Source organism: Enoplosus armatus, chromosome 5 (genome assembly GCF_043641665.1).
Source record: "Enoplosus armatus isolate fEnoArm2 chromosome 5, fEnoArm2.hap1, whole genome shotgun sequence".
In the NCBI taxonomy this organism is placed as follows: Eukaryota; Metazoa; Chordata; class Actinopteri; order Centrarchiformes; family Enoplosidae; genus Enoplosus; species Enoplosus armatus.
Window position 1 is genome coordinate 7,459,450 of NC_092184.1, and position 18,410 is coordinate 7,477,859.

The 18,410-nt window shown below is 41.2% G+C and overlaps 1 protein-coding gene across 6 annotated transcripts in view; it reads right to left on the reverse strand.

Moving 5' to 3' along the window:
• The window catches only part of tenm4 (teneurin transmembrane protein 4), a 109,824-nt gene that overhangs the window by 23,866 nt on the left and 67,548 nt on the right, over window positions 1–18,410 (reverse strand). For 3 of the 6 annotated variants that reach the window (XM_070906342.1, XM_070906339.1, XM_070906340.1), the window contains 7 exons: window positions 15,630–15,891; window positions 13,946–14,213; window positions 13,698–13,841; window positions 10,606–10,855; window positions 10,172–10,192; window positions 6,572–6,804; window positions 5,660–5,814 (listed from right to left, as the gene is read on the reverse strand). In XM_070906342.1, coding sequence (XP_070762443.1) covers window positions 5,660–5,814; window positions 6,572–6,804; window positions 10,172–10,192; window positions 10,606–10,855; window positions 13,698–13,841; window positions 13,946–14,213; window positions 15,630–15,891 — 1,333 coding nt within the window. The remainder of the gene's footprint in view (window positions 1–5,659; window positions 5,815–6,571; window positions 6,805–10,171; window positions 10,193–10,605; window positions 10,856–13,697; window positions 13,842–13,945; window positions 14,214–15,629; window positions 15,892–18,410) is intronic. The other 3 variants (XM_070906343.1, XM_070906338.1, XM_070906341.1) reach the window with 1 other exon arrangement.

The window sequence follows — 18,410 nt, forward strand, 5'->3', positions numbered from 1 at the left end:
ATAAATTCACCCAAAACTTTTCAATGCCAAATGCAGGTTTCTGAATTGTGGGTTACCTCAGGGAAATGGTTTCCACTGATAAATGTGGGAAGAAAGTCAAGGTTGACACATTACATTGAACTTCTACTGACATGCTACTCTGCATTACACAGCACAAAACACAGGGGTCCTGAAACACAAAATATGACACTCAATTGAGCACTGAGTGGCAGGTTGCTAACAGCCAGTAGCTTTCTGGTAAAAGTCTGCCTGCCATATTATGCCGTTTATTCACCTGATTCCTAATTTTCTCATTTAAAGGGCAATGCTGACACAATAATTAATCTAAAACTGACAGGAGATTCTATGGAGATGATTATGTGAATGTTTCTACAGTCTCTGCATTGGTCTTGTTCTTGAATCCCTGCCCCTCTTTAAAAGTGGAGCACTAGTCCACCTTTGATAAAAAAATAGATTAGAGCATCACACACAGCTCACATCCCATAAACCTCCCATCATCCCCCACAAAACAGAGGAGGTTTATATAATAGGACATATCTTGGGCTAAATGCAACAAACAGGAGACTGGCAGTGGATAAATGTCATCTTTCAGTGAGCAGAAAATGCATTTACTTGGGAAATGAAGGGGAGACTTTCAATTTCTTAAAACCTATTTCTTGTCAACACTGGTGGTTAAATATTTCATGAGCCAGTGTGTGGAGTGGCTCGGGGGAGCTGCCTGTAAGGAGGTTTTCACGCCACTCTGACTGATGAGGGGATATTTCCCGAGCTGCTGTCCCATATGCTGTAACCCGATCATACCCTCCCCTTTATACAGTTGGGCAGCTGTCAGTAGTGCCTGCCGCCACCAGCGAAAAACCCAAAATGCGCTCATCAGCCAAGGAAGCGGGTCACGGATTTGCACCAACACAAAACTATTTTTAAATGTATTTGAACTTGTATTAGAACTATAATGTCATTTTCCATTAGCAATCTCTTCTCTCTTTGCTCGTACCAGCATGATGCCTGTCTGAAGAAGAGTAATATGTCATTATTTGAAGTCCCTCTCAGATTTGAATTGAATGTCACAGTCAGAGCCTTGATAAAGCTTTCTGAAGCTGCTAACACCCTTGAAATATGTTCAAGTGATCTTGTTTTAAGACATGGTTTCCCTCTATTTAAGTTTGAACTCAGTAGGGGATGCAGAGAAGATTTCCAAGACTTGAAAGAGAAAATGGAGCAGATTTCTGAAACAGCAAGGACCTGAGGCCTTCGTATAAACAAATTAATGCATTCTTGAACGAGGTCAAACTCTTGTCCTTTTGCATGATATAAAAAAAGTTAAAAGAAAGAAAGGTTACAGAGCTGCACATCGAATTAAGAGTGAATTTTGCTGCAGTACGCTCACTGCACAGATGGCATGGCAAGATAACAATGACCTCATCAGAGGAGAGACAGAAATCTGACATTATTTTTTGCCTAGAACAGGTACAGCAAAAGTAATGACCACTGTGATGAGCCTTCTCCAGAGAAACTCTGGTCCTAAGTGAGGGGTTGGGGAGTGTTTGAAGTAGGAAGCTATGTGCCCTGGATGAATTTTTAATGGGTGCTTTTTACTGTCTGAGTGTCTCTGGCAGTGCTTGTGCGATTTGTCATCGTTGTGGAGCTGCAGTCAGTCTGCCTGTGTCCTCGCTGCTGTGGAGCTGGGATGGTGAGCATCTATAGGCGCTTGTGTTTGTGTGCGGGGTGGGGTAAGAGAGCAGCAAGCACAGGTCATGAGGGGGATGGTGTTCCCCCGGGGCTGGAAATGGGCAGCTGGAGGCTTTGCTCCCTCCGCTGAATACATCATTTCACACACACAGAAAGCTTCTTTTCCCTGGCATCTGAAGCCCCCACAGGACCTGTTTGCTAGTCGTACTCCATAACATACACGATGGGGCAAGAAACTAGAAACTAGTGCATGCACATGGAGCAGGGCTTATACATCAATTAAATCGTATCATTAAAGCTCAAGAACTCTTTTCATGAGAGTAAAACTGTAACAATTATAGATAGTGTAGATAACACACAATATGTAATTGCATTTTTTGGATTATAAATTACTGCTATGGCAGGTATGGCAAAACTATGGAATCTGGGAGGAGTCATGGAGAAATTCGTGCTCGCAAATTAGTAATTTGTTCTCTCGATAATAATTTGCATGCATGGATTACTTCATTTGTGCTCTCTATTTAATATCCCATTGTTTTTGGTTTGAGACATCCACTTTCGAGCTCTGTCACTTGCTCTCTCGCCGCCCAAACAAAGCCACAAAGCCACCCCTTAATTAAATAATGTACAGTAGCTGTATCATTAACTAGGCTGCCTCCGCACACAGGACAATGTCTGAACGTCAGTTTTTTTTCCTCCATATTTTAGCTCTGAGACAAAAGCCACATTTTGTGTAGCTTTAGTTGTTGGAGGCGCACATACATGCAGAGACCTCTCCAAAATTACAAAACACCTTCAGGTAGCTTTTAAAAAAACAGTTATTACAGACACTCAATGTGTAAACCTGGCACAAGCTCCAGCTCTGTGGCTGCTGAAGGGCTTGAGCACCGCAATATTTTTCACTGCACCCCAAATTACAAATAATAGCCTAAAAATAACAATATCTTAGACCAGTTAATATTGTAGCATGAAATGAAAACAGATTATCCATCAGAAATTAAAACCAATTACATGATGCCAAGCAACAGGACCAGTCCTGTGGGAGACTGCTGTTCCAAAAGTACAAACAGTTAAATATCACAATGCATGTTAATACTGTTGGAAAATTGAAGTTCAGTGCTTGTTGACGTGCAGAAGAGAGAAAGAAGGCTGTGTGCAGCATGCACTCTTCTATTGACCGGTAAGCTCTTTTATGCACAGCTGAGGAGGCTTTTACACACACACATGAACAGTTGTTACAGAGTGTAACTGCATTAGCAAAATAGGCACAGACACCCACACGAGTTTTGTTGCCTCACTCCGAATTCAAAATAATAATAAATAAATAGTAATGGGAACCCTGCTGGTCAGCGTACCAGGATCAGCACCTTGGACAGTGATTATGATCCACCTGTAAAGACGGAGGCCGCCATTGACAGCTGATCTATTAATGATCTTTAGCCTTTATCACAACTGAACATTATTTAACATCAGTGAAGTTTTCAGCTCATCGTAAAGATAAGCTGAGGTGGAAAATAAACACAACTGAGACATCGTCTTGAACATAGCACACAGCGTTCCAATAATTTGAAATCAACAAATTTTTCAGTTTCCACATGTGAGTCTTAAACAAATTTCATTTCACTTAGAAACAGTAAAAAATCCTTTTACTAATATTGTTGTGGTGGGAAAGTGCTGTGTGATGTGTGCAGGTTAATTTACAATCACAGTCCATTCTGCTTCCTGTGAGCTCTGCTGTTGATGGAAAAGATATTTGATGGAACTGACCCCCATAACATCATCAGATATTGATGATTTTCTTTTTTTTTTTAATATATATATTTTTTTGCACATGAGAAGTGGTGCTGTGTGTTAATCTACGCCACAGTCCAGCCATCAGCTGTGGCTTCAGCAGCATAATATTACATAACTGTAAGCTCTGGTTTTATGCACAAGGTAATTTGGTTTTATGCACAAAATTATACATGTAAACGGAGCTCTCAGGGCCACAGTAAACATGTTTAATTTCACTGATTAGTGGAACATGTTGGCAATGTCTGATATGCAGAGTTTGGATTTTTATTAACAGCAAAATAAAAATGTCCTGACAGATTCAACCCAGGACTCAACCAGAGGACGGCTGCCTTATTCCAAAAGATTGGCTAAACTTGGAAAAGTACAAAATGTCATTTACCATCGTGACCGATCCTGTCGCCTTGACGGGATAATTAATAATTATAATTAATTTATGAAGTTACGCTGCCACCATGCATAAAAATGCCCATTCTTAATTTGGAGAGGCTCTTATCATTCCCACTGTTGTGTGATGGCTACAGGTATTAAATAATTAATATAAATAAACTGATTATTCAGTGCCATGTGAGCATAATGTGTAAGATTTATTAATCTAACGCATTGCAGACTCGATGATATAGTAGAGAAAAATGAAAGAGGCTAAACTTAATATATATGAAAGGTGTACAGTGATTTACGGAGAGGTCTGTGTGTGTTCCTCCGCCAGCTAAAGCCACAACAGTTGTGGCTTTTGTTTCAGAGCTAGAATGTGAAAAAAAAGCCTGACGTTTAGAAATTGTCCTGTGTGAGGAGGCAGCCGAGTTAATGATACAGCTACTGTATGTTTTGTTATTAAGGGGCTTTGTTTGGGCGGCGAGAGACAGAGCTTGAATGCAGGTGTCTCATACCAAAAACAATCGCCTGTTAAATCGAGAGCACAAATGAAGTCATCTATGGGCACACGAATTGTTAAATCGAAAGCATAACTTCAGTAATTTGAGAGCACAAATTATTACATCGAGAACACAACTTATTAAATCGAGTTACAAATTAGTTATTTTCTCCATGACAACTCCCAGGCTCCATACAAAACAACCCCTAACTACGTGGGTTGGAAATTATAATGTCAGGATTAAACAGCCATGCAAGGGCTGCTAGAGTATGCAAAAAGTCTGTCACGTCACCTCCAAAGGGGGGTCACTGAGCTAGAGAGTGATGTGACCTCAGTGCAGTGTCCTTGCCTGGGGGATGTGTTCTGTCTGCTGTAGTGGTCTGGTACATATGTGTGCATATGTGTGTGTGTACATGTGTTTGAGTGCATCAGTGAACATGTGTGCGTGAATTGAGAGCCAGTGAGGTTATGGGTCATCCTCATTATAACCCTACAGCTATAGGTCAAAGGCCCTTTGCACTTGAAGCTGTGTGGCCATTTGACACAGACATGGAAGTTCCCAGGACTATGGTGCCACTCCTGGTTTCAGCTGGGCTCTATAGCCCGGTGCTATGTTTATTCCAGTTCCTGTGGGTTCCCCCAACCTGGAGATGCAACTTTCGCAAAAATTTGGTGCAACATATTATATTTTTGATTTATTCTACGTGCAATAAATAGCCGCTAACTGCCTCTTGGTTAACAGTATAGCCTAGCGCTTTATTTGGTCCTTAAATCACACAGACTCTGTATTGTATTTTGTACTGTGGGTGTAGTATTTTCACTTTTCTGTTTTGTGTTGCTATGTCTTTTTCTGCCTTGCTGCATAAGGAACGTCCTCTTGTGGAGCAATAAAGATCTGACCTGACCTGAACTATTTCAGTCATCAGCCTTCATTCAACAAATAATAGGTACAGAAACTTTACTGACATGGGCTCAAGTGAACACAGGAAAACAGTATTCAGTCTGAAAACTGGCAGTGGAATCCCAACAGAGTGCTAAATGCCTGTAGGCTCTAACTGCCTTCCACTACCTCAGTATCCTTTGCAAGCCCTGTGAATCCAAAAACTGGCTTCATGCAACCAATAAACAAATGTGGATCAAAACCAGACCCAGGGCCACTAGATCCAGGCTAGGAGCCTACAGCTACAGACACAAAAGTTCACATGGGGATGCAAGCATCCTGGATACCAGGGTCAGTCAAGGAGACTGGTGTAGGTTGAGAGACAGGAAGACACATGCCGGCTGCCCAGGTCAGAGAGGTCGTACCTGAGAGATGTCCATCACGGCATCGCAGCTGAGAGGTCGGGCAGAGGTCAGGTCATTGAAGCCCAGAAGAGTAGAGATGATACCATTCTGATCAATCCTGCGAATCATGGTCCCATCCACAAAGAAGATTACACCGTACTTATCCACCGTAATGCCTGCAGATAAAGTCACCCAATGGACAGAAGAGGAAAATATCCATCAGTTATTTTGTTTATCTGTGACTTAATGTGAGGACAGATCGCCACTAAATGACAATTACGCACTATTCACTGTAATAAAAATTAAAGACTAATCACAGCAATGAAAACTAATGCAAGGATTGATTTTCTAAATCAATAACAGAGAACAATAGGAACATCAAAATAGATGAAGAGTACTGAATGTATTGATTCAATTACAGCTAAAAATTCATCAATGTAGTCTCTTTCGTTCATGCTCTCTCAGCCTCAAACAATGAAGCCGAGAATACTAACCTTAGCTATGTACAACTCTGTATTTTTCTATTACTTCAGGGTATTTTCAGTGCAAAACCTGGACTATACAATACATGTTACAATACATTTCAGTGGGACTTAAGTGTTATTTCAGTACATGTGATTCACAATGTCCTCCCAAAGGTGGACAAAAAGTAAGCATGAGATCTAATGACTAATTCATCATCCAAGTGTGGAAGAAACAAGAAAAAGTACTGAAGAAAATAACTGAATCCAGTGAGCTACATGTGCGTAGTTAGTGATGGAGGTAAGAGAAGAGAATTTAATGCATGAAAACTGAAGAATATTGATCTAGCCTCTGGGACTACCGTCTTCAACTATCCAGCAATCTAGTCTACTTGAAAAGAAAAGAGAAAACAAGACCCCAACTGACTTGAAATTGCACACTACATTGATTATAATAACATCCATACAATACCTCTGGGGTTGGTGAGAGTGGCCTCAACCGCCTTTCCTCCATCCCCGCAGCGAGTGTCATCATATGGGAGACACTGGTCACCAGTTCCCGCCACCAGCTCCAGATTCTTGGCCACATCTTTCACAACGTTCAGGGATTTTACCTTGAACACCTTCCTGCTGCTGGTGTCCGAAAGGTACACAGCGCCGTTCACTGGACTGGTGGCCAGGTAGTACTTATGAGCAGGGCTGTTGCTGAGAGAAGGGAAAAGAGAGGAATAAGACCAAGTCAATAAAGCTGGAAGGGCTACAGTGCTTTCAATAAGAAACATTGTGTAATACAATTAAAATGGATTCAAAAGCCATTTAGAGAGTCAATTGGGCACAATTACAGTTTAAACCAAGGACATGGAAAAAGAAAAATAGAATGAGATTAAACGTGGAAAAATAGAATGAGATTAAACATGACATAATGGTGGAGCTTAGAACTCATCTACAATACACTCAGCTTAGTTAGAAATCCCTGTTGTCAAAAGAGAGTGGAAACTCCACTCATCTGAATATATGATATATGTAGACATATGTGGAAAAACTGTATATCTATAGATACAGATGTCTAGTTTATTTCAAAGTATTGAAACACTAGTAATGCTGAAGGGGATGCAGAGTTAGGAAGACAAAGAGAAACAAGGGTCTAGTGGGACTCAGTCATTGGGGTACATTGGATCCTTTGACAGAAATCCTAATTACATTCCCATCCCTGACCCAAGAAATCTCTGTGATATTGTCTGAAAACAAAAATATGAAACAGTGTCTATACAGTTGCAGTAGCCTGGTTACTGCTAGAAGAAGTACAAACAAGTATCTTTACCGATTCCGCTGGGACTTTTTTACAGAAACACAAATGCATAGCTGAAGCAGCAATTCAAACACACTATGCATCCATCAGGCAGAGATTCCAGCACAGGAAAAAATATCCTATTAAACTTCCCACCAAGTCAACAAAGTAATCCTTCATATCCACAGGAGGTTGCCCAACCTGACAGACAGACAATAGAACCAAATATAACCAATCCTGCAGTGGCAGAACGCATGCAATCTATTGGTGTACTCCAGACAGAATAGGTGTCAGAAAACACAGGAAAAAAAGATGACTGTAGACGAATCCATAGTGGTACAAATTAAGTGACAGAGAGGACTATTTCCATTAAAAATCTGCTCCTGCTTCTAATAAACACATGATCTTCTGCTGAAGAATGAAACCATGACAGATTTGAACGAAAAACACCTGAGCCTGATGGCACTATACACTACTGGATGGTAGAGACTATGGGCAGGACTGATCTTACATGGAAAGTAGTGGATTTGACTGACAGACTTATAGACTTACATATAAATATAGTACATGGCACAAATGTACTATGATCAGGTGCCACCCATGTGAAAAAACAGCTGACTGATCCCTTTCAACTAGTTCTATTTGTTGATTAATTGATTGTCAAGAAGTTTGGCTAATCTATTGAACCGATAAATCATTTAAACTTTTATCAAGCAAAAATGCAAAACATTTGCAAGTTCCAGCTTTTCCCAGTTGTGAAATGAATTGAATCACTGTCATTTTATCATCTTTGGGTTTTTGACTGTTGGTCAGACAAAACAAGGAATTAGTAACCAATTTAGCAATGTAGTGGTTAGTGCCATCTTAAAGATGACCAGAGTTATCAGGGCAGGACACAGCACAGTTCTGCCAGACCTGATAAGCATTATGGAGAAACCTGTCAGCAGGGCGTCATTCAAAGTGGATTAAGACAGAATTTCAACTATAACCTTGAGGGTTCTTTTAGGGCTTATGGTCGGCATGACAGTGCCAAAGCTTATATTTTTTATAATACAACAAGAGAGACCAGTGGGTCTGTGGAATTGTCAACTCCAGTACTTAATTTTAAATGACAATTGACCTTCAATGAATCAGTGATGACAGGACACTGCAGCAAACCTCAGGCGCAGATGTCACAATCAGCCCGCTGACCAAGTTGACTGATCTGTTGGTCTGCAGTACATTCCAGGTACAACCGGCTGGCTTAGAAAAACGACTGCTGTGTTCGAGTAGGTCAGTAGCAAGCCTCAATGACTGGATTCTACTTTGCATTCTATCTGCCATGTGCAATCAGCTGATACCTTATCAGCTCCCAGTTGCATGTAGAACAGTGTTGGTCCCCCACAGTGTTTGAAACTATGAGGCGTTATTCCCTGACCTTGAGCTATGGCCATATACTCCATCTATATTCACTGACAACATCTAGTTTGTAGAAGATAATTGGATTTTGCTGCATGCTGGCGCGGCAACGGAGCAAGCGTGGTTGGAGTGGATGGGGACATCCTTAGTAGGGGGTCAATGAACAATGTAGTGAGATCACCCACCTCCCAGTCCTATCGCTAGCTCACACATGAACAGGAGGCAGCCACCCCTTTTATACAGACACATGCTGTGTTTTCCTGAATAAATCTCCTTTTTAATATGCAAATGTGTTTGGAGTACTGAGACCAAAGGGACAGAGCCTTGACGTTTCTTTGGTTTTGTTGTAGAAAACAGCGCATGAGCGTGTATGGGATATGTAAGTTCATGTATGTAAGCGTACTAACATTTTTGTTCCACACAAAGACATTTGAGATATTAAGACTGATAAAAGATAGTTACAGAGAGACGTAAAAAACAACAGAGATCTTCTGAGTGTTTTGTTTGTGCTCATGGTCATACTTGAGAGCAGTGACCAGCATCACTTGGCTTTTCATCCTCAGTTTGACTACATGTTCCCCAGCTGAAGTCATGACCCCTTGATAGAAAATCAATCAATACCCCTTTGCCTGAGACATGGTATCTAAAGACAGTACACAGAGATTTCCCTCACTGCCACCTGCCAAGGAAAATGAGGTCTTTGTGTCTTAAGCCACTGATAAAATCTTCATTGATTTGCCATTTTATTAGGCTCACCCTGCTACATACAGAAAACCTTTAGGAAACTAAACTCATATTCATATTCTATTGATGCTCTCAGAAAGGTGTTGATTTAATTCTGCGATCATTATGATTAGGGTACCTTTTATTTTTCAATATAATTCAGTACAAAAGCACCATAAACTATAATCTCCTAATGACTATATAATTGCATTAACACCTCTCTGACACAACAACAACTGAAAATGGATTGCAATGCATGTAGCAAGGTGTACCTAATAAACTGGAAATGCAATGTATGTTCTATATCCCACTCTGAAATGTTGGGAATCCTCGACAGATGGCAATTCTCCTGAGGAAAAGTGCAGCCTCGACTGAGCCAACAATCGGCTCCATTATCTCATTGCAATCACACATACAGATGCAAACAGACTGTAGTGAACAAGGCTCTGAATCCAGAGATTAAGTAAACTGAGGAGACATCGTTAAACCACTAAATCTACTTTATGAAGATGAAAATTACGCAGACAGTCAGTATCTTAAAATATTATCTTCTGGATGCTTACAAGTGCACATCTGATATAGGCTCAAAAGGTCTCTTCAACATCAAGTACCCTGGACTGGACCCTTTTCTTTGTTCATTTAAGCAAATACTTTATTGCTTACCTATGCCTGAAGTCTTTATTTCTGTCAGTTTGCCAAAAGCAGCAGAAAATGAGAGGAGGACGAGAAAGGAGAGGAAATGTTAGTTGTTAGTGGACAGAATTAAAAAAAATAGTTGTTAGCGGACAGAATTAATTAAAAGAGAATCATGACAGAACATTCGATTTCTTATCTACTCAAACCTGTTTTGCTGACATTAACAAAGAAATGTATCTTTTCCTGGAACGTCTTCTTTTAAGACCCCATTACATCCTTTTCAGCCCATATCAGGGCCAAACTCCAGCTGATACAGGTGGATGAGAGAAGCAGGACCATCAATCCTGGGCCTTTAGGGCATTTCTGTCTATCTCAATCGACCTCAGTGGTTTATGACCTGTGTGCAAGCCCATCTGAGCTCATGGTCGTGAGTGAATGTTAGTAGGCTTCTCCTCCGTTACCTGAGCTCCAGGACACTGGTGACATTCCCCGTGGTGAAAATCCTCCTCACATAGTTGAAGTCACCCACGTACAGACTTCCATCTGAGCCACAGGCCAGAGCCACAGGGGCTAGCAGCTTGTTTCCGTCAGCAAGGCCATTACAGCTAGGGCAGGAGATGCTGCGCCTGCGCCCGTTTCCCATCACACTGCCGATTACAGGAGGCTGCTGGGAGATGAAGACATTCTCCCCATTGCCCATATGAAGAATACCTGATGAGGACAAAGGAAAGAAACAAGTAACACCTGCAACCTGTTTAGGTTGAGCAGAGATTGAAGACTGGGCTCTATTTTCTTGAAATGGGATGAAAACAAAAATGCAGGTGCAGACAAGGGGAGCAAGTGGTGTGGACAACTGGTTATGGCTAATCTTTGCAATTTTGATAACCAGAGGTGGGCTTAAACAATAGGCAGTTAAATCAGCTTCTCAGATCTTCTTTGAAGGCAGCAGAGTGTTTTCTAATCAGCCAGGAAGTGCATCTAGGCCAGCTTATCCCCCAAGAAAAAAAAAACTTTTTAGAAAGGCATTATCATACAGCAGCCCAATAATGAATATACAGCACCCAAAATATGTTCCCAATGGCAGATGATGTCTCATTTCAAGATGAATTTAAATTTTAACACTTAAAATCCTGTCAATGTGTAATGATGCACACAAACCTATTTTACAAGAAAATTATATTATGGCATTTAATATACAACAACTAAAGAATGAAATGTGTTACCATTATTAGTAACAGTTGACTGTACTTTTTAGCACAGTGATTACAAAGTTTGCACCCAATTAGTCATATTTAGGTATGTTTACATGCATATATTAATCCCACTTCTGCAAATTGTTCATGCAGTTCACATGAATGCATTTGCTAACAGCTCCCAATTAATCCTGTTCACACAACAGAAATTCTTATTTGATTATACAGAGGAAATACTGTTTGGAGTTTTGCTTAAATAAAAAAATGTTGCTACAGTTTTGAAGGAGCTTAAGACACATCCTGATGCTGCCACCTACACTTGCAGTAATTTGCATATAAACTTGGAACCTGTAGAGAATAGCATTCCAGTCTGGTGTGTAGAGATGCGTAGAGGGCTGTATAAATATGTTTGCAAATTCCATGTCAGAAGATTTAATTAATTAATTAAGATACCAATGCTGCTTGATGTGTGTGTAATAATGTGCAGTACAGTTAACAAGTGCCGAACAAAAGGATTCAAATGGGATGTTCATGTTGCTCTGTTTCTGCTGGATGGGTAGGTGGGCAACTGTTTGCCAACACGTTACAGATGGGAACTTAGTAAACAGAGACTATTCCAGAGCTCTAATGGTGCAAGTCCCTGTATCCTAGCGGTTCAAGATTGCTTAATGCAATTTGAAATGTATATTAGATGAACATTTTAAAAGGAAGTGAAAGTCATCACACAGATAAGAATCTGTTGTGATTTTAAATACGTCTGTGTGTGCACCTCCGCCATGAAAACTGCTCTATGTGCCCGTGTTTGCAATAAGAGGTGGACTTAGCGGATGGAAACGCAGGCACAATTTCATGCCAAAATGGGGACCAAAAAGCCCTTGGCACAAATGGAATTTCTTGGAGCTAGAAAATTACCGCAAAGGCACAATCACAAAAAAACTTTCCCCCGATTAAAAATGGCATTGTGCTCCTTCCACCTACATCAGCTCTGCGCAGGAACAAAAATAGAGCCGTATGAGTACATTTTATGTGCAGGCATTCAGGCATGCACCAGAAAACACATGCACACTATGTTTCCATTAGTGTTGCCAATCTACTCTTGGAAAACGTTCAAATATGTAAATGTAAAGATGTTCCTGCTGCCCAATCAATTTAATCATATTTGAAATTCAACATCTGCATGTCTGTGGCAGTTTTTCTGCTTCTGATGGTATTCGGTGACCTGAGTTCTTTGAGCAGCACAACATTTGGTCTATCAGAAAAGATCAGCCAAGCATCCCCTTCCTGGGACGTGATTTAATCTTAGGGGCTGCTGCTGCTGGGAGTAGCAGACTGACAGCAATTAAATTAGGGATGATTCTAAAAATGTTGGGCATGAACAAGACATGGAGGTGCCAAAGAGGGGGGTGGGGTGGATGAACTGGCAGTGGAGGTGGTGAGGGGGAAAGTAGCAGCTCTCCCCCTCCTCCGGACAGCACATTCAGACTCTGCAGGTTTAGTGTGACAGATCAAAGTGCCACCTCCTTGAGCACTTTTCATAGAAGTATGCCTCATCTCCTCTGATGAGCCTTTTCAGATACAAACAGACTGTGAAGCCCAGCTAGTGACAGGTGCTGCCCAAAGTTTCTCTCTTCATGCCTACTTGTGCCTTTCAGGAGTAATTTGTTGGCAATAAGAAAATTGACCCCTCTCACCTAAAAATGGACAACGGTAATAAAAAAGTCAGATGTCTCGGAGGCTACATGACACTGCTGAATTGAAAAAGCCTCAAAATGCTACAGGGAAGGAAGACAATTCAATGTTACACAAAAAGCATCATCTAAGGTACCGGGTAGACATGGTACTTATCTGCACTCTTGGACACATTCAGAATGATATGTGTAAGATGCAATAAGGAGCGGCAAACTAAAGACTTTCGCCACAAAATGTTTCCATCTTAACATGACTATTATCTATTATTCAGTCTATTATTGAATCCTAATGAGAGTTACTTTCATAAAACACGTTTAATTGTTAAATGAGATGCTTTTTTCCAATGTAAATTAAATTAATTAATTGTCTTTACATTTGTAATTTTCCTGATATGGATGCTCAGTAGTGGTCTGCATTATGCTGTCTCCTTTTTAATCGCTGACATAAATTCTTACAAAATTCCTAAAACAAGTACTGAAAGTACAAATACAAGAACTGCACTGGCATAGAAGTGTATTTACCTCACTGTGATTATTTTAAAACTCAATAATTGAATAAATAATGTGTTGAAATGAAGATTTCTTGCGGTATAAAATTATCTTTTGAGTAGGTGTTTCAATGAACGAGTAGCTTAGAATAGGGATTTAAAAAAGGATTACTAGTTGACTCACCGCTCTGGATATTTAAAGCATGATGTTTGTCTATAGTCCATCCTCCCAGTTTGGAGGCAGTGGTTTCGTAGCCCTGTAGAACAGCAGTCCTCTTCTCCCATAGAATAAGGTCTGGACATGACTCATACTCAAAACCCACAGATACTAGGGAAAGAAGTAAAGATAAAACTAGAATTAGTGAATCGCGTGTGGTCTGGATAAAAAAAGCAAAATTATGCACTGAATGCAATATATACTTGATCACTTACCAAAAGCTTCAGACAAGCCATAGACCTTCTGGCTGTAGACATCAGCCTTGTCCCACACAAAGTCATACAAGAGGTTTGGGGAAGCAGGAAACCACTTTCTGAAAAGCCTGCCTTCCACAGCCACCATGAGGTGAACCTTCATCAAGTTGAAAGGGATTGTGGAGTGGGTGAGGGTCACCCGCAGTATTGACTTGTAACCTGGGGTCCTGCTGCTTAAATAGCCAAGGTTCATGTCTGTCCCTGGTATAGGCACTTCCTCCTGTAGAGACTAGGGACAAAAAACAAAGCTTATCAATGACAGAGAGCTAACATCAATCCTTAAGCTAGCTGACAGGAATTGCAAATATTAAACTGATTAGAAATATATTTTCCTCAGTGTTTAAGGTAGAATCAATAACAGGCCTCTGCATGTCCTTTATTTTGCGCAGATTATCAATTGTCATTCCTTTGGTCAGTGGCCACTACATCCTTTGTCAACCTTTGTTTTTCACAGCCTTGCCTCCAACCAAATATATGGACCCATGGGAAGATTAGAAACATCAATTAGAGGACAATTATATTCATGCGTTACAGGGAATCCAATGAAGGATTTCTTTATTATGTACTCCAGTGAGTATTTTCATAATTGATTTAACAATAGCAAGTCCTTCATTAGGACAATAATCTTCCTGCAATCTATATGACAATGGCATCAAAGGAGTGCCCTTGGGCTCAGAGTCACAGTCCAATAATATATAGAGTAATAAAAGTTAGTTTAGTAAGAGACAACATCATGGCCTTAGGAAATTTCCACTGAGGTCAAACCTGTAACCTCTTGATGATACAACAGTCGGTCTGGATCAAGGGTCAACACCACTGGTTTACTCTTGGCTCTAATTGAGTCACCTCTCTGTGCCTGTCTCCACAGTACAGAACACGATGTAAAGTAACAATTAAAATAGCTACCCAAAGCGACATTGGTCAGAGGACATGTCACTTATGAAGTGTTTCTTTTTAAATGTTCACAGAGTGTAGCTATGCCTGGTTAATTGATCAGAATTCCCTTTTAAGAGGACAAGTGCAAATTGGACCATGGCCCTGCATGGTGCTCTTACAGCTCAAGGAATAGCAAAGACAGGGCTACTATAAATAGACAGGACTGCATACTAAATTCACTGATATGCCATAAATCTTATGAAGCAAAGTGGGAGACAAAGTAATTAGAGAAGGGCACAGAGATGCTTGCTAGACATCCAGCAGCCACACATTCACCTGCACACACAAACCCATGCAAGGATGTGCTTGCACCAACAAGACACAAGCACATGTAGACAGATCGACAGATAATACATGTCATGAAATATAAAAGCAAATCCGTTTACAGTGGTACTATGCTTAACCTGGGAGACTACAACCCAGGAGAAATTAAAAATGTCCAGGCTGTTTTCTGTGTGCGAGGTAATCATCATCGCTCTGCAGTGAGACAGTACAATGCACATTGTAAATCGCCCAAGTTCTGCAGACCAATTACACTAGAGAGATAAAATCACAGCACTGCCACGACACAGAGTTACTATTAGACTTGTACTTGATGAATAGTCTTCAGACATCTCTCCCAGATGTGTTGCATGAATCTTTTGGAGGAGACACCCATGTAGATCACAACCTGCAGGGCAGTGAAGAGGGTGGGGTGCAGAGTAGTCACCTGGATTTCGGGTACGACGGTCCGCCTTTCAGAGCAGGAGCCAGCGAATGCGGTGAGCGGAGCTGGAGACACCACAGGGCTTGGCCTGGTAAAGCTGCTGAGGTCACAGCTAGGGATGTCATTCTCCTCATGCCGCATGACGATGGTGTCCATGACGAAGAAGCGTCCCCATGGCAACCAGAGAGTGTGCTCCTGGGTGATGAATGGAGCGCGCTCAAAGTGCAGGGCTACGGCTATGCCCCCATTGGTCACCAAGTCAAAACTGCAACACAGATGTGCACATTGTCAGAGAGGATGAATGTTGACTCACATACAGTGAAGATGAATGATATGTTTTTCAAATAAATACTGTGAAAATTCCCATTAGCAATGCATGTAATCTGTGGTGTGTTAAGGATTAAACCATGCCACAATTTTACTGTGAATATAATTACTATGTTTGAATTAAGTGTTGTTGTAACAGATCAAACAGTAATAAATGCATTACTTTTGTTAAGGAAGGATGGTGTTTTACTATTTAGCATTATCTTTCAGGCACACACAGGCTGAAAATAATAGGATGACTAATCACAATGTTAGAAGCACATCGCTTAATTAATGTCACAATCTGTAGATTTTATTTGAAGAATGGAAAACAGTAGATGCATACTTTAAGTTCAGGCATGACTGTTTCACCCCCATGCATGTGTAATGCACTGCTCCTGTGCTCACATTTATATGTGTGAGAGAGAGAAAGAGAGAGATTTGTGCTGCAGGATGGAGGCAGCCGCCACTTCTCTATCGATCCCTTAGATGAAGGCTGTCCACTCTAACATCAGTCTAAAAGCCCTGCAATGCAATCCCATCTACTGTTGCATTTAGGGGCTTCTGCCTCTGGTCTGACCTGAGTGGGTCTCAGCAAACAGGCTGCACTCTGGCGATTTCATCATCTCTAACTGCTGCATGGTGACAACAGCATGCCTGCACCTGCACTGGACTTCTGCAGCTCTTGTCACTTCTCTCTAAGAGCCAATTAGCACCTGGTCACCTACAGGCCCCTGGGACGGGGCCTCATCCTCACACGGGAAGCATCTTTTAAAAATTACAAGTCCACATAGAAGCCTCCAAACCAGGTAACCTCCCTCCTGGTCTCAGCTTCTATATAAAGAATCTGCTCAGTCTAACTTCCCTTGAGGGTAAACATCTGATTGGCTGTGGCGATAAACAAAGGTTTGTTCTGCCCTTGGTGTTTTGCCCTTGGCTGGGTGCGAGAAGAGTGAGTTTGTCCAGCAGTATGGAGGCTGCAGAGCTGATTGGGGCTGTGATAGTGGTACCCTTGTGCTGCCATGATCCATCAGTAGCCATACAGCTGCAGCCGGTCAGTCTGCATGACACCTGGCAGGCTCAAGCTACGCACACTCAAAACACTTCTGGACAGATACCCATGGGCAGCGTTGCCAATCGATGAAGGGATTCACTGGCTGTTATCAATCATGACAACAGCCTTAAGCCATGTGACAAAACTTATTAAGCTACCTACAACAGCCTTGCTTGCTTGTTCCCTCAGGGAATGCATCAAGCTTAAAGTGTTAACCCTGCCAATGAACTTTGCGTGCCTCATACAAATTACACGCAATTATTTCTCAGCCAATATATACTTGTTATGTTGATGTTGATGTTTAAGTGAATCAAGGACACAAAAAGTTAGTAAGAATAAATAAGGACTGTACTACAGCATGTCAACAACAGTGTCCTCATTCACTTGAAAAATGTATTTAAACTAAATAACACATTGGTGGTGTATACAGGAAAAAAATCAACCACCAAGCAAATATACAAAAATAAATAATAATAATAATAATAAATGCATGTGAGATGTGGCCTTTATACAGTGCCATTTTTGGGATTTTAAGATGGATCTTTTAATAAACTGCCAAGTAGTCAAGTGTACACTGGCTCCTATAGAGATCCTCGCAAGCACCTAATAATGTAATAAGCTGGAATCCATGTCAGCATTTTACTCATAATTGGAGAAAAGCATAAAAGGGAACAGGTGTGTCTCAATGCTCAGCCAGTCAGAAAATGGCCACACAGCTGTAAAGAAACTAAACTAACCTCTATTGTTTAGGCCAGAAAACTTTTCAAGATAGTAGGAGAGGTAATTTAAAAACTAAGCTCTTGGACAATAAAGAACACATCATAAAAATGAGTTGAGACAGCTTTCCCATTTCTAAGTGGGTGAACAGGTGCATTTCTGATTTCACGCTGCACTGAGCCAGTTTACAGTGATTGCAGGGGAGTTGCAGGAGACTAGGCATGTTTACAGGGGAACCTGGGAGATGGAGTAGTGTTTACACATATGCTGGAAGGGAGAAAAGAGTATAGAGCTTTGCGAAGGAAAAACGGAGTGATGCATAAGAAAAATGGGACACGCATAAATGGGAAAAGGATAGAGATGAGGGAAGCCAGTGCGGTGGAAAGGACATGAGACCTGGGCTCAAGGAAAGCACAGGAAATAAGTGAAAGAGTACGGCCCAGAAAGGAAAGGCTTAAGGGCAGTGGGAGATTGGAGGAGGAAGAGCGTGAAGGGATGGAGAGCAGATGAAATAAGTGAGGAAGGTGAAGATGATGAGGTGGAGATGAGAGCTTTTTGTAAAACTAGGAAGAAGAGGAGACTGACAAGAAGATGGAAGGAATGAGGAGAAGCACGAATGATCAAGATCAAACCGGCAGCAAAAATGTGGGCCTTTAGAGTGTCAGTGACTGATAAAAGTATCAGGAGGAAGTGGGGCTTGGAGAGCA